Source organism: Hypanus sabinus, chromosome 17 (genome assembly GCF_030144855.1).
Source record: "Hypanus sabinus isolate sHypSab1 chromosome 17, sHypSab1.hap1, whole genome shotgun sequence".
Classification (NCBI taxonomy): domain Eukaryota; kingdom Metazoa; phylum Chordata; class Chondrichthyes; order Myliobatiformes; family Dasyatidae; genus Hypanus; species Hypanus sabinus.
The window spans coordinates 28,862,088-28,886,328 of NC_082722.1; the positions used below are offsets into that span (position 1 = coordinate 28,862,088).

A 24,241-nucleotide genomic window follows, 5' to 3' on the forward strand; every position below is an offset into this window, starting at 1 on the left:
TTCCTCACATGCAGACCCCAGACAGGTTGATTTAGTAACAACATCTCCTCCATAATCTCCTTCAACACAGATGCACAAGGCCGCATGCTTAGTCCCCTGCTCTAATCACTTTACACATATGACTGTGTGGCTAAGCACAGCTCCAATATCATATTCAAGTTTGCTGACATCACTATCATAAGCCAAATCAAAGGTGGTGATGAATCAGCATATAGAACCAGCAAGTGCTCTCTAAACCACCTCCGCATTTCTGTTGTGCATCTTCCTGACTACTTCCATTCCCAATTTATGCTCCCCAGTTCCTGCTTAATAGCATTATCATTTCCTCTCCCCAAGTTAAATATTTTTCCATAGCATCTGCCCGTATTCCTCTCAAAGGCTATAGTGAAGGTCAGGGAGTTGTGGCCACGTTCTCCAAAGTGTTCACCCACAGAGATCTGACTTGATTAGGTTCATTACATAGGATCATATCAAAAATGGCCTCATTGGCCTGACTACATATTGTATCAGGAATCCTTCCAGGACACAGGCTTACTAAGTTAACAAGCTCCATTTCTGCTTCGTGTTAATCGTGGATGAATAAGGTTGCCAATACCTAGTAGTATCCAGCTATGATCTACAGAAGGCAATCAGGAGAATAAAAAGGTAATTCTGTGAGAGGTTGGAGACAGAATTGGATGTACATCAGCTGAGAGAGGGTTTCCACGTTATTACTTCCTACAAGGCGAACCCAACAGCATATATGGCTGTGATGCTTCATCCCCTGATGAGCTCAATGCCTTTTATTCATGCTTTTTAAGAAAAATAAAACTACACTATCTGTGCAGATATCCACACTATCTGCTGACCCTGTGATCTCTGTCTTGGAGAGTCATGTCAAACGATTCTTCAAGACAGGCTCTGATGTACCTAGCAGGATACTGATAACTCAAGCCAAACAGTCGCTAGGCTGTTCATGAACATCTTCAACCTCTCACTGATGCAGTCGGAGGTAACCACCTCCTTCAAAAGGGGGTCAGTCCTAACACTTCCTAACAACAGGCTGAGCTGCCCCAATGACCATCACCTGATAGCACTTACATCTACTATACTAAAGTGCTTTAAGAGGTTGGTCATTGTTAGAATTAACTGCTGCTCGAGCAAGGAATTAGACCTGCTGCAAATTGCCTACTACCAGAACAAATTGTCGTGGGAGATGGAAAATCTAAGGCTGTGTGCCTAGAGACCCGAGATCTTCGGGCACAGAGCTCGGAAAAAGCGATGAAATGGACTTTTAACATCACAAACCAGCGAATTGTTTGTTATGTCTCCCCTCTCGCTGTGAAACGGGGACACCTCTTTCTCCCTAATTAGGGAGAGAGCCTGTGGTATGTCAAATACTGGGTGAACAAATAGTCTTTGGAGTACTGCAAGTCTGTGTCTTTGCTGTCACTTTGCTCATACTTGAGTGCTTCGTGGCAGGTGCCAATGCTTCTTTTTGCTGGTGGGGAAGGGCAGGATCACTGCTGCTGCCACTTACAGCGGGAGGGAGGAGCTGGGGGGGACTTTGGGGTTCTCACATTTAACTGTCATTCATTATTTGGGGAGCACTCCTCTGTCTTTTGTGGATGGTTGCGAAGAAAAAGCATTTCGTTATGTTTATTGTATACATTTCTCTGATGTGAAATGTACCCTTGAAACCTTTGAAGTAATTTGTTATGCCTGCTACAAAACAATAAATTTCATGACTTCGGTCAGTGACAATAAACCTGATTGTGAAACACTGGTGTATTACTCTAATATTCTATTCAATTATAGAAAACATTACTTTAAAAACATCTGTAATTGTGCTTGCTACTGAAAAAGCAAGCATTTATTTCTCATTTCAAAAAGCACTTAAATAGCTGTGAATTCTTTCTTTAAACACTTCCATGTTTAAAAATGCCCATTTGGTGTAATGCCTTTAAGATTGGGAGTCTTAACCACACTAGCACAAAGAAATTGTACCATTTAATGTGTGCAATTTGGAGGTAAATTTGCAAGTGATAGTGTTCTTGAATGCCTGTTGACTTTGTTCTTCCAGGTATCTATCTTACAGTTTCAGGATCTGTCCACATTGTGAAGGAAATAATAAATGTTTACAGCAGCAACTTTGTAATGGATGGTACCAGGCTTCTTTAGTGATGCTGGAACTACATTATCCTCTTAAAGCAAGGTATTATTTGCGTGAATCTTGCACAAAGAATAGCAATTCTAATTTGTTCTTGACTTGTCCTTTATAAGCAATGGATAGGCTATATGAAGTCAGGTGAATCACATGTCATAGTTGCCAGATTCTGACCTGCTCTTGAAACCACAGTACTTCCTTGGTTATTATTAAATTTCTGGTTGGAAGTAGCTCATTGTCATAATGGTGGTATGTAGTAACAGAAATATAACAAGAAATAAAACCGAAGGCTGCAGACGAAGCAAAAATTCAGAGGAAAACCTGCATTGATATGCTGGACACAAAATGACTGAACTCAAACAACTACATCTGCCTTTGTAATCAGTCTTTGCCCAAGTTTTGCCCAAGCCCAAGCAACTCTCCTAGGCTTTTTACAATCAAGAGGGTCTAGCAATGACAATGCTTCATAACTTTTCACATAATTAATGGATCCTCATCATCTGATTTGCTAATCCAGCTGAACTTCACGTAGTCAATGTTGTGAAGCTCGTCTTCTACTGCTACCATTACTTACATTGGATAGCAAAAATAGTATCTTTTGCAGCAACTCAATAGACTTCAACTACATTGTATATGTCAATAGCCAGAATACCTTCAGTTGCATTTCCTTTCTACAATCTAGTGTTTCTAACTAGATAACATACAACTCCATTCAGCTAAATATTTGTGTACTGTTGTTACACAATAAAAAGATACGTTCTTGTTCTTGTTGTGTCACCATAATTCGCTCCACGTGCCCCATAATGGAGCCCTGGACTGCATCCATGTGATCAGTGAGCCTTTGTACAAGTTCCAACTGATTCTGTCTCAATTCACAGAGCTCCCTCTGTTGACTGCGTATCATAGACAGCAACTCCTCCTGTTGGTTTGTGTTGAACTGGTGCTAAGGTAAAAGTAAAATTTGTTTAAATAAAGATGAAAAGACAGCTATTAGAATACATACAATTGCACTGAGATTATTCCAATATGAATATACTTATTTTGTAAAGTAATGAGAGTAAAAACTTTTTTTTCAGCACCACAGGTGGGGAATGCTGGGGAAAATACATCAAGAATAGTGATTAAACTCCTTCAATGTCTCGAGTAAGAAGCTAATCCATAAAGACATGGAGTAATCAGTTTGCCTCAATTGGTAAGGGGGGGGGGGGAGAGAGGAAGCCATACAGCTGATTAAAAAAACCTTGTATATAGAAAGAGAATATAGAAGGATTTGACATTTAAAAACAAATTGCCCAAGAGTCATTTGAAAACTACATCCAACATGTATTAAATTGGTCAAGTTTAATGTATTTAAACTAAATGTAAATCAAGCCAAAGAAAGACACTTGCTTAGTCATAGAAAAGTTAAGGGCATTTTTCCATATCTATCAATTTATTTATTTTAAAATACACAAATCTTGGCAAATTAATCACAAGATCAACAGAATAGTGATAGGTTCGTTAATGGACATTAGTTATTTGCAATTTCATCTTACAGGCCAATGCCCAGTTCTGTTAGAGGAAGAACTATACTTTTTAAAGCACATCAAAATTTAATTTCATATTTCTGCTTACTGAGATTTGTAATTTAAGTAATTAGTAGTACGATTATTAATTTCATTTTGGTCTAGTTATAACCTTGAGAGTTCAGTAGGACTACAGATACTTAATCCAACTAGGAAAATACAAGAACTTTTTATAAATGGGTTGAGACCATGCATCAAATAAAACATCAATATTAATGAAAGCATCAGCTTGAGACACCACCTTTTCAAAAGAACTCTAAAGTTTAATTTTCCCCATTGATTCAACTTCACCAAAATTTCCTCAGAAAACTTACCATTGAATATTCTGAAACACTTCATTGTGAATGGAAAAGTAACAAATAAGAGCATTTAAACATTTCAGAATTTTGCTTTATAGATGTGACAATAATAAATCAATTACCAAATTAACTAAGATGTAGCATTTGAATGCTGAAGCCTACATAAAAGGCCAAATAGCACAAAACTAAATAAATGTCTACACTCTAACCTATCTTCATGAAATCATGCTTGGAGAAACAGATGTTTAAAAAACACTGCCATGATTTTGCCAAATACAGACCATGCTTATTTTAGTATTCTATGTTTAACCAAATTCACATTCTTAAAGCACTCAATTTCCCCATTACGTATTCTTTCAAATTATTGGTTTATTCATTTTCATATGCATTCAATCAACTATAAATGCATATTAAAAAAATGAATTAACGGGACTTCCGGTGAGGCACGAGGCAAGATGGCAATACGGCACTGAGCGCTGACATATAACCCTCCTTTTTCAAGTTCTTTAGGGCTCATAGATGGTCTTAATACAAGGTTGAGTTGGAGAAAGATCTTACTAAAGACATGGCCTCAAAAAAAGATTCAAACTCAACCAGGAAGCAAGATACCAGCAGACAACACCAAGCTAGCGATTCATCCGAGGAAATAGCTATGCTAATTAAGCAAACAATGGCAACAGAGATGGAACCGCTGCAAGAAACGGTAGCCCACTTGCTAAAGGAGTCGCTGGAAAAGGCTCTTGACCCCATACAGAAGCATATGGCAGAGAATGGTAACATTCTCCGGTCGTTAAAGGAGCAAGCGGACAACCATGCTAAAAAATTTAGGCACGGTCTTCAACAAAATAGACAACATTCAGGTTTGCTTACGCAAGAATGAGGAAGTTACTAATTCCTGTCTCTTGGAGGTGACTAAGATATGGAAGAAGATAAACGACTTGGAGGACAGATCCAGGAGAAAGAATGTGTGGCTGGTCAACCTACCAACAGGCGCTGAGGGCGAAGATCCAAGAAGTTACCTCCAGAAGATGCTTCCTAATTGGATTCCAGCACTCAAGAATTCCCACAGCACTCCACTGGAGATCGATAGAGCTCATAGGATCTTTTCCAACAACACTGCAAGACCACGGACCATCATTTTTAGGCTTCTACAGTACACCGACGGGCAGGCTATCCTGGAGGGAGTGAGGAAAGCCAAACCTACTCTCCCTGATGGCACCCAGCTGCAGTTCTTCGCCGACTACAGCCCTGGCACGAACGGCAGGGATACAAGGAGATCCGAGCTAAGCTTCGACAGAAGGGTATTGACTCATTCCTCATATACCCGGTGATTTTGAAAGTGAATATCAATGGCATGAAGATGTTGTTTAACTTGGCAGAGGAAGCGAAAGAAGTTCTGAAATCATCGGTGCTGGGATATATGGAAGAAGACCCTAGGCAAAGTCCACACACCCCTCAGGAGATGGAACTGCAACAAGAGCTTGGACTAGCCTGTATGCGCAATCTAACAGGCACGGGCAAGTTAACGTTCTAGGTGTGAAGTTCTCTGGTTATTCTTCTATTGGAAAGTATTTGTTGCACTTTTGTATTTAGTTAATTAAGGGGCCAATTTGTTTCTGAGTATTACAAGTCAGAGTTTTAAGGACATATTCAATATACTCAATTGTCATACTTCATCAAGAATGAAGCTGAAAAACAGCAGTTTGTTCTGAATAACTTTAGAATGTTATGTCTCCAGTAGACTTGTTTACGTTCCTGGGCACCAGATAAGATAGCACTGGAGCCATCGCCAAGCGATGATCTGTTAAAGCGACAGTTTCTCGCTAGAGAGGTGTTGGGGTCTTGATAATGTGTTATGCTATATTTGAGAGGGAAATGGTTTTAATTATATAGGTTAACGGGCTTGTCCAGGTTTTTTTTTCTTGGCTCTTTGATATGATTGTCTGTAAGAACTGCTTTAACTCTCTAATTTGTTGTTGCTAGAAGGGGGGCAGTTAATGTCAGTCTTCGGTGTCTGACATTGCTGAGTGACACTCACAGATGTTACAAAGTAAAGGGTTGAATGTGAAGGGTGATGGGGGGGGGGTGGGAAGGGGGTAACTCAGGGCTCCAACACCAACTTACAACAACAGATCCAGCAATACAGATAAATTAGAAAATCTTACTATTGTATCATTTAATGTTAGAGGATTAAACTCTCCCTACAAGTGTTCAAAGGTTTTGGATTTTTTTACGCAGAAAGAAAACAGATATTGCTCTGTTACAGGAAACACATCTTAAACCTAATGACATTCTCAGGGTTCAAAGCTACTTTTATAAACCCGTTGTGGCATCAGCTGATGGTACTCATACCAAAGGAGTTATGATATTAATGAGACGTAATATTAATGTAGCAATTGAAAGGTCTAGCGCCGACAATAAAGGACATCTAGCTTTTTGTTGTACATCCATTCAGGGTAAAAAAGTTGCATTCATTAGCCTATATGCCCCAACTATATTCGAGGTTGAATTTTTTTCCCTCAATTACCTCACAATTACTTAAGTGACTACCAACTATATGTTGGTTCGGACATGAATGCTTTGGTAAACATTAACCTCGATAAATCTTCAACTATATCAAGCTCTCAAGAATCTGCTTCCAAAGCACTTAAACTTTTTCTAACGGATTTAAATTTAACTGATGTGTGGAGGGTGCATAATCCATCTGTTAAAGACTACATCTTCTTCTCCACAAGACATAAAACTTTCTCTCGGATAGATTATATTCTTGTATCTTCCGGTCTGCTGTCTTTAGTACACAATAGAATTTTTGCCCAGACATCTATCTGATCAACAACCCAGTCATATCTACTTTTAATTATGGCAAAATTAAAAATAAATAATACTAGGTGGAGGTTTAACTCCACCCTTCTAAAATGCGACGAATTTCTATCACAACTGAGAACAAAACTGACAGAATTTATAAATTTAAATAAAAATAGTGTCTCAGATGTGACAGTGATTTGGGCCTCCATCAAGGGTTTCTTACGAAATAACGCCACAAGGTTCAGTGCCCATCTACATAAAAGCTGGCTTCAAAAGATTTCCACCCTAGAAGAACAATGTAAGGTTTTGGAGAATTACCTCAAAAGGAGATACACCATAACAAAAGAAAGCGAGCTCAAAACAAAACAAGCAGAATTAATTGATTTATTAAGAAGCAGGGAAGAATATATGATCCATATAAGCAAACATAAGCATACCGAGCCATCTTTTGGCACTAACGCTCAAACAACAGGAAGCTAAAAGGTCTATACCAGCGATTAGATGTGCTAAACGTGGAGTAGTATCTTCAACAGGGGAAATAAACAAGACATTCAAGAATTACCTTAAAGAATTGTACACAAGTGGCTCAGTTCCTTCTGAGAATGACTTCATCGATTTTTTTAGTGGATTGGATCTCCCTACGTTGTCATTAGAGGACACCAAAACTCTAGACTCTTCTATTACACTGGATGAGCTACTTAAAGCAGTCAAAGCTACAAACAGAGGCCATACGCCAGGTATAGATGGCATACCTGTGGAACTTTACCTAGCACTTTGGGATATTCTTGGACCAGTATGGTTAGAAACATTAAATTATGCTTTTGGAAATGGCGCTTTCCATAGAGATCTAAACACAGCCCTAATCACAGTTATACCTAAGCCCGGTAAGGACCCCGTGGAGTGTGCAAATTACCGTCCAATCTACTTGATAAATGCCAACCTCAAGATATTTTCCAAAGTCTTAGCCAGTAGACTTGAGACAATAGTTGGGAAAATAATTATCCAGATCAAACGGGCTTTATCAAGGGGCGTCTTGCATCTGATAATATTCACTGGCTCTTACACATACTGAGTGCAACACATAAAATCCCACCTGCCTGTGGCTTGCTATTTCTTGATGCTGAAAAAGTGTTCGATCATCTTGAATGGCCATATCTTTGGAAAGTTCTTAAAGAATTTAAGTTCGGTGATAAATTTATCAATATGATTCGAACATTGTATGCTAATCCTTCAGTCCAGGTATGTGTGGGAGGAGGTTTCTCAGAGTTATTTGACATAGGACGGGGCACACGACAAGGGGATAACTTTGTCTCTTTTAATTTTTACTATATCCATTGAACTGCCAGCACAGTTAATTAGAAACTCTCCTCAGATCTCCCCTATTACAATAGGTACAACTTCACATTCAATATCACTTTACGCGGACGACACGTTAGTTTATATGGCAAATGTTCAACAAACTCTCCCGTTTTAAAAACACTGGAGCAATTTGGATTTCTTTCAGGATACAAAATTAATTTGTCAAAATCAGCACCAATGCTGATTAATACAGATAAAAGTAAGGTGTCTCTCCCTCCCCAAATTACAGTTACAAATTAGGTCCACTACTTGGGTATTAAAGTTAATACTTCCCTATCATCTGTGGCTAAAACAAGTTACTCTTTCATTTTGAAAAAAATAGAAGATATTAATAGATGGAGACACCTGCCAGCATCAGTCCCAGCCCGTATATCGGTCATTAAAATGAACATCTTACCCCGCATTAATTTTATCAGCTCAAGGATCCCACTTGCACCTCAGCGGAATATTGGCAAAAATTGGACTCCTTACTACGATGCTGTGTTTGGAACAGTAAATGACCCAATATAAAGTGGTCAACTCTACAATTCAAAAAGTCGGATGGGGGGATTGGCATGTCCAAATTTTAAATTATCACTGGGCATTTGTATTAAAAAGTCTTAGCTATTGGATGGAGGAGGGTAAAGTTTCATTATGGAAAAAATAGAACAAGAGCTAATAGCACCAATAAGGTTGAAGGACTTTCTCCTTACAGGTATGTCTACCAAAAAATGTGATTTGTATTACCGTCCAATTTTAACCCATATGCTACAAGTGTTTAGAGCAGCAGAAAAATTCCTAAAATTTAAAAGCGTATGGTGCAAATCATCTCCATTATGGAACAATAATCATTTTCTATCGGGGGGGGGGAACTATTCACTAACAGAACTTGGGAGGATAAAGGTATTGCTACTCTTCAAGATATTAATGGGGCAAGTACTATCCTTAGCTTTCAAGAACTGGTATCTCAATATAATATTGATAAACACTCTCTTTTCTGCTACTTCAGAGTAAGATCAGCTTGTAAAGCCTACGTCATTCCCTAGGGGTCAGATTTAAAGGACCATCACATTTTAAGTTGGATACAGGACAGATAATGTCATATTTCTATGATAAATTAAACTCCCAGAATTATATGCCCACATCAGGAATGAAAGCCTGGGATAGGGACATATCTGAATTGGGACAAGACTTACACTGCGATGCGATTTGGGATAATGTTGCCAGTACTTCGAAAAACCCAGATATCGGTAGATACACTTGAAATTTTGTCATAGAGCATATTTAACACCAAGAATTAGACATTAAATGGGACTGGTTCCTGACCCATATTGCTCAGTTTGCCCCCACGGAACCATCGGCTCTTTTACACATGTTGTATGGGAATGTCCAGGGATTTTTGGTTTGTGGGGGAAGGTTATCAGTACTCTTACAGAACTAATGGGGGTACAACTACCAATGGACCCCGCTGTACATCTCCTAAATGATGACTCCCACCTTTCCCTTACGGAAAAAAATACGCAAAGTCTGGCTGGCAGGCCTGACTGCAGCTAAGAAGATTGTAGTCCAGCGTTGGAAACCTCCCCATGATATTTCATATATTCACTGGCTTTGGAGCTTTTTGGACATTTCTTACTTGGAACTTTCATCAGCAAGAGTAAATAATGCACGACCAAACTCAACCTTAATGTGGACAAATTTGATATCTAACGTACAAGATCTTTTGTTAAATAGGAATGCTTTGTCTGTGTATGCACTACTATTCAGTTGGTGGGTGGAGGGGAGAGGGGTAAGGGGATGGTGAGGAAGGCTAGGGGGTGGCTGGGTTAAACAGTCAAAATGTAATTGGCAATTGGTTGTATTGAATGTAATTTGTTGGTGTTTCAATAAAAAATTAGTTTAAAAAAAATGAATTAACCAGTCATTTGAAATGGATGAAAATAATGTACAAATACCAACCTGCTGTTCTGTCCTCGGGGACTGTGTGGTCTCCCTGAATAACAATATGGGTAAAGAAATAATAAAAAAATTACTATCACATTTGTAACTAGAAGTTGTAAAAACACTTCAAAAATAGTACAGGTAATGTACTTGCATTGAGCAGCAGACACAACTCAATCACATTTTAATGACAGTACTGCTCAGTATATAATGATCAGAAAAAGGAGCAATAATCAACTTATTTACCCCAATTCTGTATCTTTACTTCAAATAAAATTAGTTCTCTAAACAAAATTATTGATTTACATGGTTGAACTCTATTATGAACTATGCCATGAAAGTAATCAAATGCAATTTGTATTTCATTTCCAAATTTTGTGATCTTAAAAAGTACTTCAACTACTTTAGCAGAATGAATCTATATATAGAATTTAAGTTGATAGTTTAAGAAATTGTATTTTTAACTGAGCCAGAGTGCACTGTCTCATAATTTCAAAGAAATATTACAAGTAGAACAACTAGCATTTAGTTTATATCTTTAACATATCAAGATGTATTCAAAAGAAATTCAGACAAAGTCTGACACCAAACCCTAGGTATTAATGCCAAACATTGCCAAACTACAATTCAAAACACATTAGGAAACAAATAATTGACATGACCAGAACTCTGTGCAAGTTATCTAACTTTTGGATGAACTCAAGATTTCATATGGATGGTGACTAACCAGGAGTTGAATAAAATAGTTAAATCTGGAGGTGATAATAGATTAGATCCAGGTACCTGAGAAGCCTTAAGTGGGGATGACGATAAAAAAATTCACATGCTGAATCAGGGTCAGAAGATCATGCTACAAATTGATTCAGTTTCTGACAAAGGGACAGTTAGGGAGCAATGGTTTAATATTTCTAAAAACTTAATGATTCATTTCCCTGTATTTTACAGAGATACATTCTCTGCTTCTTACATTAATAATGCACCCATCAAACCTACAGGTGCTTCACTGATAAAATCTTAAAATGAGCTATGACACCAAAATTCAATTTTATAAATGTATGAAAAAAAATTTAAGAGCTGAAATCTACTATTATACCAATCCAAATGTTCTGTACAGATTCACAACTACTGTACGGCCATCTCATTCTGCAACAACAGTGCTTTTAATGGGGATAGTGCCCCATAGTGCCCTTTATAATAGTGTTCCAATTATAAAGGTAACTTCATCACATAATCTACTTCAGTATGAATCTTGCATATTATATTTAAACCTGTACTGCACTCTCTGTGTACCTGTAACAATAAATTCCAGCAATGTTGTTGATTTTTCTTTTCTACTACCTCGATACATTTGTGTATGCAATGATCTGTCTGGATGGCATGCAAATAAACAACTTTTCAACAGAACTTGGTATATGTACAATAATAAACCTATTACCAATGCAATTCATAGCAGCCATTATCAAATAAAATTTGACAACAAACAACATAGCTTGATAAAGTTAACATGTAGGTTTTACAGAATCAGGAGGAAAATACATTTGCCAATGGTACAATTATCATTGATGGTTATGTGACAGAGTTGGTGCAACACATCTCATAAGGCTGAAGATTACAAAAGTAGACTATGAGGAGATTTTAAAACTACAAAACAAAAATTGGGCTTAATGAAAAGAAAATCCAGCCAGCACAGGGGTGAAATATGAACTAGTCTTCGTGGAAGTTGCAAGTTGAACAGTAGAGTTCTGATTGATTTTAGTCTATGAAAGGGGCAATGATAGCACACTTCAGAAATAATCAGAGAGTCACAAGCTAAATTATTTCACCAGAAAATTTGAACATCTCGAAGACAAAAGGCGGGTATTCAGTTGGGGTCACAGGGCACCTGGACAAAATGGATCTTCCCAAACAGGCGATCATTTGGGCAGAGCTTTGGAGACTGGCACCCTTCTGTGTTTCTTTCCTCCTGACACTCTCAGCACAGTTGCACACATGGGGGCTGAGAGAAGCTTTGTGGCCAGCGGGGTTCACTAGCACACATACTGTCAGAATGCAAAACAATTTAACACAAGGACAGAATAGGTGGTGCCACAACAAGGTCTTGCTGACCTTTGCAGACACATTGGAGTGGGAAAGGTGCAAATTATTAAAAGATCAAAAGATAAACAACTTCAAACCAAAACATTACATTAATTGCACCAACAAGCTGCATCCTGTGTTGGCAATTTAAACAGGTAAATAAAAAGATTCATACCCATCTTCTTTTTTGTTTTTTCTCTTCAACTTTGGAGAGGATCGTGGAGATATCTTTGATTTCCAGTCTTTAACTGGAAGTCGATGAGAGGCAGATTTTGAACCAAAGCTGCATGATGTGGAAGCAAGACTGGCAACCTCTTCATCATGATCACTGAATTAACAAAAATAACTGAATACATCTTTCAAGTACATTTACAATGTTTTATTAATATTTTGAGTGTAGCCATTCACTTTATTTCTGCCAATTTCATTCTGTAATTATAAATGGCATGCAGGTTTCCATGAAATACAGCATTTCAGAGCACAGTTGACATTACTTACATGAAGTTCTATCTGCAATTACATCATCATAGTAAATTTTCGGAGCAAATTATTATCAGTCCTTTATACATATGTTTGTTTTCCTAGGCATGCAATAGCAAGTATTCCTGTGCCCCAGTCTCCTGGTATCACATGCTAAAACTGTTAAATGACCAACAAGCAAGATTGGAATTTAAGCCAATTCTTATTTTGAAGTACAGATTTTTACTAACCTAATGGGTCATAATATTTACATGCAACGCTGCATTACCTCTGTTCAGCACTGGCATCCTGACTGTCATGTTGGTGTAGCTGGTACGGATGTCGATGGAAGGTTGAGTTCTTGTGCTTCTCTTGCATAACTTCTCTAGAGCTTAAAGGAAGAGTTAAATGAAACATTTGAAAAGAATACCTACACAGTATCATACACGGGCATTAGTCTCCCAAATACAAATCATATAATTCTTTTTGACATGGGTTGGAATATTTTCAGAATAGTGCACAAGCCGAAATTTAGACTGCATTTTTGAAATCATCTGAATCAGCTGATGAAAACTTGCACTTGAAATAATGTTGATACAGAAAATACTGCAGAAAGACAACAATTCTCAGTGACAGAAGGCAACCATTCACAGAATCTAATGACTTCTACATTCAAACAATTGTTAAAATATACAAAGCAAAAGACTGACAATAGAAGAGGCACTGGAGTCAAACTTAATCACTACATCAAAGAATTTGACTGGGACTAAAATGAACAAGGCAGAGGAATTTGGGTCTTGTGTAAGCAAATAGGATTAGTGAAGGTAGACAAAAAACTAACACTAAGAGTGGGCTGCTTTTCTGCACTAACTCTAATCTGCTATTATGCTAGGCAATTTACAAAGTTCATCTTACATTAGCTAATAAAATATTGAAAATTTGTCAATCAAATTACAATTTATTTTACAATATTTTCGTCCTTGATTAAATTAAGGAACGCAAATCACAGGAAGTTCCAGAACCCTGACTGAATGAACTTGGTTTTTTCTCCTTGGAGCGATGGAGAATGAGAGGTGACCTGATAAGAGGTTATAAGATGATGAGAGGCATTGATTGTGTGGATAGTCAGAGGCTTTTTCCCAGAGCTGAAATGGCTAGCATGAGAGGGCACAGTTTTAAGTGCTTAGAAGTAGATACAGAAGAGATGTCAGGGGTAAGTTGTTGTTCGCTGTGTTTTTTTTTTAAAAACGCAGAGAGTGGTGAGTGCATGGAATGGGCCGCTGGTGACAGTGGTGGAGGAGGATACAATAGGGTCTTGTACTCCTGTACTCCTGGATAGGTACATGGAGCTTAGAAAAATAAAGGGCTATGGGTCACCCTAGGTAATTTCTTAAGTAAGGGCATGTTTGGCACAGCATTGTGGGCCGAAGGGCCTGTATTGTGCTGTAGGTTTTCTAAGCTTCTATTGGCTAAGGAAACATTAAGGAGTGAAGGCTAAAGTAAAAGAAAGAAAATGGTATTTAAGGAAAAACTCTTTTGTCTGCTACTGGGGTAGGCATTTTAGCAAAGAAACATGTGCCAATCAGATACTTGAATTGTTACTTCCATTCACATTTCTACCGGAGGGAAGATCATTGGGTAGACAACTGAAGAACTGCCAGCTAGTTGCCAAATCAAAGTTATTTGGTGGATATGGCCAAGCTACTTCACCAATCTACAAAGAGGCAATTCACAAGATTGATGTAATTGTTACCTAAACCACAAATCTATCCTGTTATTGACCAACCTACTGTGCACCTCTAGCATGAATAATTACTATTTCTAACTTGCAAAATGCAGTTTTTCAACTCCACAGTTCAGACATGAAGATTTCCTTTTTATACACAGAGGACAGATCACTATTATTTAAATGGCAATAATGACAAGACCAAGTTTTTTGTGCTAGGCCGATTTCATTAAATATATCCAGTTTGCTGCTGCCTGATAATCAGTCTGCCTGCTTACAATACAGGATAAAATAAGCATATGCAAGACTGTTTCGCCTGAAATAACTACCACTGTAAATATAAAATTAACTGAGAAAGATGATGTACTAAGATGTTATTGCATTGATGATTCTTAAAAACCTGCATCTTAAGTTTATAGAATTTCTATAGTGGCAAATATTCTCAAGAATTTCTCCACTGCACAGCTGAGAGCATGATATGCTGAAGGCAAAGCTGGCGGAGTAAAAAAAACCAAGATGTGAATGATCGCATAACTCATGATAAACCAAACAGAGCAAAATTGTAAGTAATAAGGAGAAAGCAAGAGCCACTCCTCACCACAACCAGTATTCCTTACTATTCAAAAATGCTATACTTGCTGTAGATGGCTCTAGCAGGTGTAAATATGGCAGGACATAGAAGGTTTGTGTGTCTGTTTTTCAAAGACTTTTTTCCCCAAGGAATGTTGCATACTATAGTCAAACAAACCAACAAGGTAGCAGGTGAAAAGAGGAGAAAATTCAAATGCCTAAATACAGTAGATTAGATTTCTTTGTAAAAACAGCCAACATATTGTACCTCTCATTGATGCTGTTACGAGTTTCTCGAGTTACATCAGGTGCTGCTGGCCAAGGCTGACTGGCAACATTTTCCCCTGCTGTATTATCCTGAGACAAAACAGTTTCTAAAAGTGATGGAGTGCTCAGCCGTTCCACTTCCATCTGCGGCATATCTAGTGAGTGATGGCTATGTTCCGAGTTAGGCCGACTTCTTGGAGATAACAGGTGCAGGGCTGAAGCTGCAGAGGCCATGCTATCCATATGGTGGTTAGGCTCTAGAACCTCACTGGCCAACACAGAGCCTGCAAATGCACGCTGAAGGGTCTCTGAGGCTATTTCTGGGATGTCCTGAGACATTGCTGTGGAAGCAGAAGAGATCACATCAGGGGAACGCTCCCGTGTTGGTGAACTTTGAGGCACACAAAGGGGGTCCACAGACTGAAGCTCCAAAGGAAGTGATGAGTTAGCACCAGTAACCTAAAAGAAAAAAGCAACCTAGTTAGAAACATAACAAGATTATGATAGGGGATAGCTTATTCCCCCTTAGTTTACCCTGTCTAAACTGGTTATAACATTCAACTATATTCCACTTAAATGTCATCTAAAATTTTAATCTTAATTTATTATACTGTATACTGCTACAAACAAATTCTACCATATTTTGGAAAACCAAAAAGTTGGTATCCCATGAAGTAGATGTTCAGTAGAATTTACATCTGCTTGTAAAATTAAGAACTTGCACACAGAAAACAAAGTATATCAAACCAAGGTTGAAAAATAAAGAGAGGTCAAGACAAAAAGATAGGTTTACAGAAATGCTTTAATGTTCAGGAATATTGTAGAAAAGACATGAGAATTAGAGGGGAAACTAAAGTTGATTTAGATTGCTTATTTATATTGAAAGGTCAACTTTTCCTCTCTACTTTCTTTTTTGTTTTTGCACCAATATCAAGTTCTTACATTGTCATTCCAAGTTGCATTTTACAAACATTGTGCCTATTATCCAAATTATACCTGTCATCCAGATTTTTAAAAACATCTCCTTTTCTAATGGGCATACCTGAAGAGGTTTTGTAGGAAGCTGGTCAGAAAGCCCTGGAATAAGCTGCACAGAATTGTTTCTGGGACTGGCTTGGACACTGTTGCTTGTGCTTCCACTGAGAGTCACACTCTCCAATGTCACCTTTGGACTTAGGCACAAGTCTTCAGTAGGTCTAAAAAGAAAAATTACACAAGGGGGAAAATCAGTAGATTTTGAGAAGCAATTCTAGCATTCCAAAGATCCAATTTTAAAACCTGCATAATTACATTAATCTCTTATATAGTTTGATAAATAAAGATGTGTTTTTTCTTATCTTCTCAATGTTCACATTTATAAAAATCAATAAAAATAAATTCAAAAAAATCACATATAAATAATCAGAAGTGGTTAAATTACTGAGTGTCACCAGTTTATGAAAACATTAAAAATTAACATTTGCAAATCCTACCCATAAGCAATGAAAAAAAAAATCAAACTATTTAATAATTTTAAAATCCTTTAACTGAGAAGTAAGCCTATTAATCTATTTAACTTCCTGAACTTGAGTGATCTTTACAGCCAACTAATCAGAACAGGTCAAAGATACAAGCTTTATTCTCAGCCCTTTATGCAGCATTGGAGAGAGAAAAAGGATTTTATTTTTAAAAAAAAGAAAATTAAGCTTGCTTATCTATGACATTTTCTGTCTTTGAAGTGACAAAGCTTTTTACATCAGATGTTTATGCTAATTATTTGAGTTGATGGCTGATATAGGTTCATGAAGCTGAACAGATAATAATCTGCATGGACCACTGCCTTCAACCCGAGAACTTCAATTTACAAAATAATCAAAACAACATTTCCCAAACACATGACCTCTGACAATGTGAAGGGAGCAGGTGTAGGAGCCTTATCACTTGCAGGTTCTATGTTACATATTGTTTGGACTGAAAATACCTTGAATCAAGCAAGGTAAATAATGTTATAATAACATTTTAATTTCTCCTCTAAAATTTTTAGAAATATTTTTAAATATTACACAACTATGTTGCACAACCCTGATATCAAGCTATTTTGTTGCATTTTTAAAAACACCTCAATTCTGAAACATATGCTAAGGACTAATCTTGCCAACTATAATAACAACCTGGACTACAAAATAAGGGATTAATAATAAACTTAGAAATGAGGAATGAATAATTACACAATTTGTACATTCGTATTATGTATCAACTGCAACAGTTAAGAGGAATGATTGTGTGATTCCTCGTGCAACTTAAAACACAAGTTAATTCAAGTTATTGGCACAATTAAGCTTTAATCAAAACCTTTATTCTAAATTGACGTCACATCCAAAGCAAGGTATTTTTAGTTTTTCCTCCCCATCTTTATTTATTAGAGCTTAGGAATGAAGCCCTGAGTTGAGACCACAATAATGCCCCAAGTTCAAAGCCAACTCTGTGGCATAATCCAAGCCAATCATTGTCCTCTATCTGCTTGGCAGAAGACTGGGAGACATCACATCATTTCTTTCATTCCACAGGTAAGTGACATGGAAACCCCAGTGACATTTGCGTGCCATGTTATTTTGAACTATTGGAGTGGCCTCACAACCACACCCATGACAATACTGCCAAAAATGTCACCTGGTCTTTAATGTCAATAACCTGAGTGGCAAAACAAGTCTGAAAATGTTTTAAGTAGTCAATTTTTTTAAAGGAAAAAAATAATAGGGTCAACATCTGCTTTTGTTTAATTGTTTGCCCTATTTCTTTCTGCTTTATAAGCTGATATTTTGGGGAAAACAATCACGAGGGCAATGATCACTAAGTTTACTGTTCGGACTCACTGTAGGCCCAATTACCAGAGACCTGGACTAAACCAGAAGATCAAAAGGCAGCCAACATAATAATCTATAAACCACTCCACCAATCCAGCCATTATCTAACTAGAAATGGAGATAACTCCCAAAAGTTTCCCCAGTAGCCACTAGTCAAGAGGCTAATTTAACTACTTTTGCCATGGTGATTTTCAATGTGACTCCAAAGGGAAAACAAGAAACCAAATAAGGAAAAAATGGGGCGCTTTGGCGAAGAATAGCCCTGCAGCTTGCACTGGCTGAATACTGCTGATTTGGTCCACACACTCTTTGCTATTTGCGCAGTTTGTTCTTTTATTCCCCCCTCCACATGTTGGGTATTTTGATATTTTCTTGAGCAGAGTCCATGTTGTTTCTGTTTCGTAGCTGCCGACAGGAGGACTAATCTCATTCTGTACACATACTTTGATAATAAATACATTATGAATCTTTAAATGGTGACCTGCAGACACACAAGCTAGGGAGTCAGGAAAAATCAATTCAATCTTTAACAAATATAATATTATTAAAATTGTTGAAATTAAGCAGAATTTTTCATTTAATTCATTTCTGTGCAGCTAATGTAGATTCCCTACCTTGATGCTCCAGTCTCATTAGCAGAGCTAGTACTCAAACCAGTCACTGCAGTTAATGTGCTTACACTGCTTCCTGGTGACACAGAAATCTGTCAGCAATAAAACAGTTATATCAACAGGAAATGCAATAGACAGGTGTGGCCATTAAAATATTTCTTTTGTAATTGGCTGTTATACCTCTGCTACTGTGGTAATTATATTTACACTTACACATCAGAAGATAGGACACTTGAGAAAAAAAATCTAACGGACAACAATTAAAAGTTGTATGCTGACAACTGAAGATTTATTTCAATTGCAAAATATTTCAGCACAAAACGGAACAACCTTAACAGCAGTAAACTTATTCATCAAAAGGAGAAACGGGCTAGCCTACAATTCTTCCAGCTCTGGAATTTGGCCATTCCAGACACAGTGAAAAATTTGGTAAAGATAGAATCTGAAATTACAAACGAGATTTTGCAGGCGCTGGAAATCTGGAGCAATGCACACAAAATGCTGAAGGAATTCAGCAGTTCAGGCAATATCTAGGAGAGGAGTAAGCAGTTGAAGTTTCAAGTTGAGACCCATAATCAGGACTGGAAGTTGGGGGAGGGGGGTGTGTGGAAGAAATACAAGCTGCCAGGTGCTAAGTGAAACTAAGTGAGGGAGAAGGTAAGTGGGTGGGAGAAATGGGGATGAAATGAGAAACTAGAAGGTGATAGGTGGAAAAGGCGAAGGGCTGAAGGAAGAATTTGATAGGAGACTAAAGTGGACATGGGAAAAAGGGAAGAGGAAGGGGCAACAGAGGAAGGCACCAGGCTTAGAGAAGAGAAAGTGTAAGAGGAGCCAGAATGGGGAATGGAAAAAGTGAGAAGCAGGAGGTGAAGGAGGAAAAGTTACCAGAAATTAGAAGACATTGTTCATGTCATCAGATTGGAGGGTACCCAGATGGAATAGGAAACATTGTTCCTCCAACATGAGAGTGGCTTCATCATGACAGTAGGGGGACACAGACCAATATGTTGGATCTGGAATGGGAAAAAGTAAAACGGATGGCCACCAGGAAATCCTGCCTGTTATGATGGACTGAGTGAACGTGCTCCATAAAGTGGTCATTTCTGCAATTTGCTTGCCTTAACTCTACTCTTCATAATTTTCAAGTTTGAATGTTATTCAGAATCCATTTGGAATGACTGGTGCAAGAGCTGATGGATTCATATGAGAATCAAGTATAAATTCTTCTAGTATTGAGGGTCAAGGTGCAATAGATTATTCTAAAAGCAGGGAACTCAATTATGGTTTAGCAGCTTTATGTTGTAGCAACCCAAGCTTGTCACCGTCAAAGTGGAAGACAGGAGTTATGTTTGTCACAAACCTTAACAGATAAATTTCATTAAAAATAAAAATGAAATTATCATACAATAAAACAAATTTAAATATATCTAGAGGAACAAATATTAATCACACCTGTTGCAACAAAGCACTAGGAGTCATGAAAGCATCTGGAGTCATTAACTTTGGTTTCACGTCATTAGCAACAGAAAGAAAATCTGCAGGTGTTGGAAGATCAACTATACGACGCAGGTCATGCTGAGATCCTCTACCAGAGCCTTTATCAGACGATGCACCCTCAATGCTCACATCTGCTAGATGGTCTGCGAATAATGATCAAATAAAAAATACTTCAGCTCTAGTAACCATAATGCTGTTGGTTTTAAGATAGTGATGGAAAAGGATAGGTCAAAGTGCACAGGTTAGGTTCCTAACATGGAGAAAGGATCATTTTGGGGATATTAGGAAGGATCTAGCAAAATTAGATAGGGTGAGCCAGTTTGAAAGGAAAGGAACAAATGGCAAGTAGGAAGTTTTTAAAAGAGTATGTCCATGAGAAGCACATTTGTGTTTCGTAAACCTGGAAGTTTAGAGAAAATTGGCTAACAAGAGGTATTGAGGCCAGGTAAAGAAAAAGGAAGCAAACATTGGGTTTAGACCAGGATCAAGTGAATCTCGATAAAAGTTTTAAGAATACTCTTAAGACAAAAATCAAGAAGGCAAAGAGAAGGTATGAAATGGATCTAGCAAGTATGGCTGAGGAAAATCGCAAGACATTCTATAGCCATTTTATAAGGGTCGCAAGGGAGAGAGTAGGTGGTCACCTATGTCTCAAGCTGCAGGAGATGGGTAGGATTTTCAATAAAAATTTCTCCTTAGTGTTTACTGATGAGAAAATTATGGTTGCTCAAGAGAAAAGGGAAACAAGTGGAGATGTTTTGGAGAACATTCATATTACCAGAGAGGAGGTATTTTACTTTTGTAGCCTTAATGAATCCCCAAGGCCTAATCAAGTGTATCCTTGGACTTTCTGGGAGCCTAGGGAAGAAATTGCAGAGGCTCTCGTAGAGGTACTTTATTGCTGGCCATGGGTGATGTTCCCAAAGACCGTACGATGGCTGACGATGTTCTGTTGTTTAAAAAGGGTAAGCAAGAAAAAGCCATGGGATTTAGAGGCCTCTCAGTAGACTTGATATCAGTAGTGGGGAAGTTACTGAAGGAAATTCTGAGACACAGGATCCACCAGTATTCAGATAGACAAAGTCTGATTAGGAAGATTCAGCAGGGCCTATGGTGTGGTGTGGAAAGCCATATTTGACAAATATTTAAGAGATTTTTGAATAAGTGTCAAAAAGGTAGATATGGGTAGGGCAATGAATATTAACTATTTGGACTTTAGCAAGGTCCCACCTTGTAGGCTGGTCTGGGAAGGTTAGGTCCCATGGAATCTAGTTAGTCAGGTGTATTCAAAACTGACTGAGGCACAAAGCATGGGATGAAGTTTGTTTCTTGGAATAGAGGCTGGTGACTAGCTGTATTGCAGCTATATATATATTATATATATATATATTTATATCAATGATTGGGATGTGAATGCACAAGACTCGATCAGCAAGTTTGCAAATGACCAAGATTAGAAAATGTTGTTGATGAAGAACTTTAATATAGATTACAAAGGGAACTTGATCAATTAGTGAAGTTGGCCAAGTGGAAAATGAATTTCAATGCATACAAGTGAATCCACTTTGACCCTCAATAGCTAATGAATTAAACCACAGGATAATATTACATCAATAACAATGAATCTGAAGATGTCTCTCCAGATAAAATGCATAATGTACTTAATCCTGACATTTAATTATGCTTATCTTTACAATGCATAAAATATCACACTCTACAAAGAAAAATAATCATTTTCAAGCATAAGGCTAAAGTGAAAGCGACGTATTTAATCAGATACCAAGAAGCCTCAACTCAATAATCTACAATGAAATGTAAATACTACTGCAGTATGTCCCATATGCCCAAGTTTCCACATTCAATGTAATTTAGTTCATTTATATCTCAATAGATATTCAACCTTCACATCCTACATAAACACTTGAATATTTACATTTTCCTTATCAAATAAAGATTACAAGTATCTTTGTTATGTTGCCAATACCAACAAAACCACAAAAAATTAAAGAATGGCTTAAAGAAACATTAGTCTTTTTTTTAAACTATTGTGAACAGAATACATATGTACTCTTTAACTCCAGCATTTTAATCAAAACAATGTTAGTTATCTCATTCAGGTGTTGGACAAATCTACAGTCTTCAGATGTTCAAATTTCAAGCATCAAAATGGACAAATGGTGAAAGGGGAAAAAAATGGTACAGGTTGACCACCGATTTTCTGGAAACTGATGTTTCGCTGCCTCTTTTAATTCAGATGAAATTATGAGACATAGTTTACTGGTTGGCCTCCAGATGGTACTGTGTGTAGTGCACGAAGTGCTATATGTAGCGAAACTCATTTTGACAAAAGCACTATTTTTATTATTTAGACTGCACTTGGTGATAGTCCCAATATTTTGTGCCTATCTTTGCTTAATTTACGTAAATTTAATCCTAGCTATGGCTTCTGAGGTCAGCGGGAGACGCTCATGGAGTGAGTACTGTTTTAGATTCGCTCCATAACCTTTAGTTTTTTTAACCTTTGATCACCCTTATCCAACTTATTTTTACCGACACCAAAAGATTCTTGCTATTTTTTTGGACTTATCGTTAAGAATTTATTGTGAATTTTTGAAGATATGCAAACAGAAATGGCTCTTAGATCTAAAGGACGAGAACCTGGGCGCAACCCCAACGGTAATGGAAAGAAGCAAGCTCATCCGCAACGCACTGAATTAACTTATGAACTGTTTATGGAGGTTTTGGATAAAAAATTTGATGAACTACAACAAATTTTTAAACAAGATATAAAGGCTTTTCAAGATTATATGGTTAAGACGGATTTAGTAATTAACCAGCAGCAAGTTCTTATCGCATCTCTGCAAGAAGACGCTCGGAAACGAGATTTGACAATTGAAAAATTGCAACAGGATTTAATTTCGACCACTAAACTGGTGGAAACACTTAAAGCCAAGAGTGTCGACTTTGAGAATCGGTCCAGAAGACAGAACCTACGTATACTTGGTCTCCCAGACGGCATAGAAAAAGACGACCCTTCGAAATATTTTACTCAACTTTTAAAAGATGCGTTCCCGTCGGTTTTCCCAGATAACCCTCAGTTACTTGATCGCGCACATAGAATTAGGCGTCGATCATTGAGTGCTCCAGCTAAACCTTCGGTTGTAATTGTCCGGCTTCATTGTGTACACAACAAAGACCATCTTATTCGTGTGGCTCGACGGGTAGGAATGGTTAAATGTCAAGATTACTATTTCCATTTGGTTGAAGATTTTAGTCCTGAAGTTATGAAGAAAAGGCTTCTTTTTAAACCTCTGTTGTCTGAATGTTATGAGAAAAATCTAAAAACTGTGCTCTTATACCCTGCGAAGCTTAGAATCTCTCCGCCGAATGCTCCACGCTAGATTTCCTTTCTACATCTGAAGCGAGAAGTTACCTGGAGGAGAACTTCCCTACTGCTACAGACACTAATCTCTAATAGATGAGTGATTCTGATTGTGTAAGATGGTTTTCGATTCCTCAAACCAGATTTAGTCTCTGGTTATTGGTGTAGGTTTATCCTATATATTTAAGTTAAAGTGTGTTTTTGTCATATTAATCGCTCTGTTTTAACCATTATACTATATTCTTGACTATTACTTTTGTTCCTTCGAAGGTGTATTTTTAACCCTTCGAAGGTGAATTCTTTTTTATTAAGATGGTGGTTTTTTTGGAAAAATATTCTTGGTTATGTTTAAGATGGTGTTATTTTTTTCTCTCTCGTCTTCTTCCTACAATGCATCGCTTATCATAGTTTAAATATTTATTGATTTGTTTGGGTTATAACCCGATTTATAAGCTTTTGGTAATTATATTCTTTTTTTTAACAACTAAGTATATTAAGAAGTGTGGTTTTAGTATAGTGATTATAATTTTTAAAGTCGGGGTGGTTTTTTTTTATATCCTTTATATACGGAGTGGTCTTCCGCTGATATGGGGGTAGAGTTAGTCTCATTTTTTCCTTTTTCCAGCCATATTTTGGCTTTTTTTTCTTTTTCGTGGGGGTGGGGTATGGTCTGTTTTCTAATTTTGTTTTCCTTTTACCAGTTGGCTTTAGTTTTT

At 37.4% G+C, this 24,241-nt stretch overlaps 1 protein-coding gene across 1 annotated transcript in view; it reads right to left on the bottom strand.

The window, feature by feature from the left end:
• Window positions 1–24,241, bottom strand: part of edc4 (enhancer of mRNA decapping 4) — a 104,241-nt gene that overhangs the window by 39,328 nt on the left and 40,672 nt on the right. The window contains exons 15-22 of the mRNA XM_059992738.1: window positions 20,099–20,286; window positions 18,650–18,738; window positions 16,235–16,388; window positions 15,194–15,651; window positions 12,919–13,020; window positions 12,346–12,498; window positions 10,113–10,146; window positions 2,903–3,089 (exon numbers count right to left, since the gene is read on the bottom strand). Of these exons, the coding sequence (XP_059848721.1) occupies window positions 2,903–3,089; window positions 10,113–10,146; window positions 12,346–12,498; window positions 12,919–13,020; window positions 15,194–15,651; window positions 16,235–16,388; window positions 18,650–18,738; window positions 20,099–20,286 (1,365 nt within the window). The remainder of the gene's footprint in view (window positions 1–2,902; window positions 3,090–10,112; window positions 10,147–12,345; window positions 12,499–12,918; window positions 13,021–15,193; window positions 15,652–16,234; window positions 16,389–18,649; window positions 18,739–20,098; window positions 20,287–24,241) is intronic.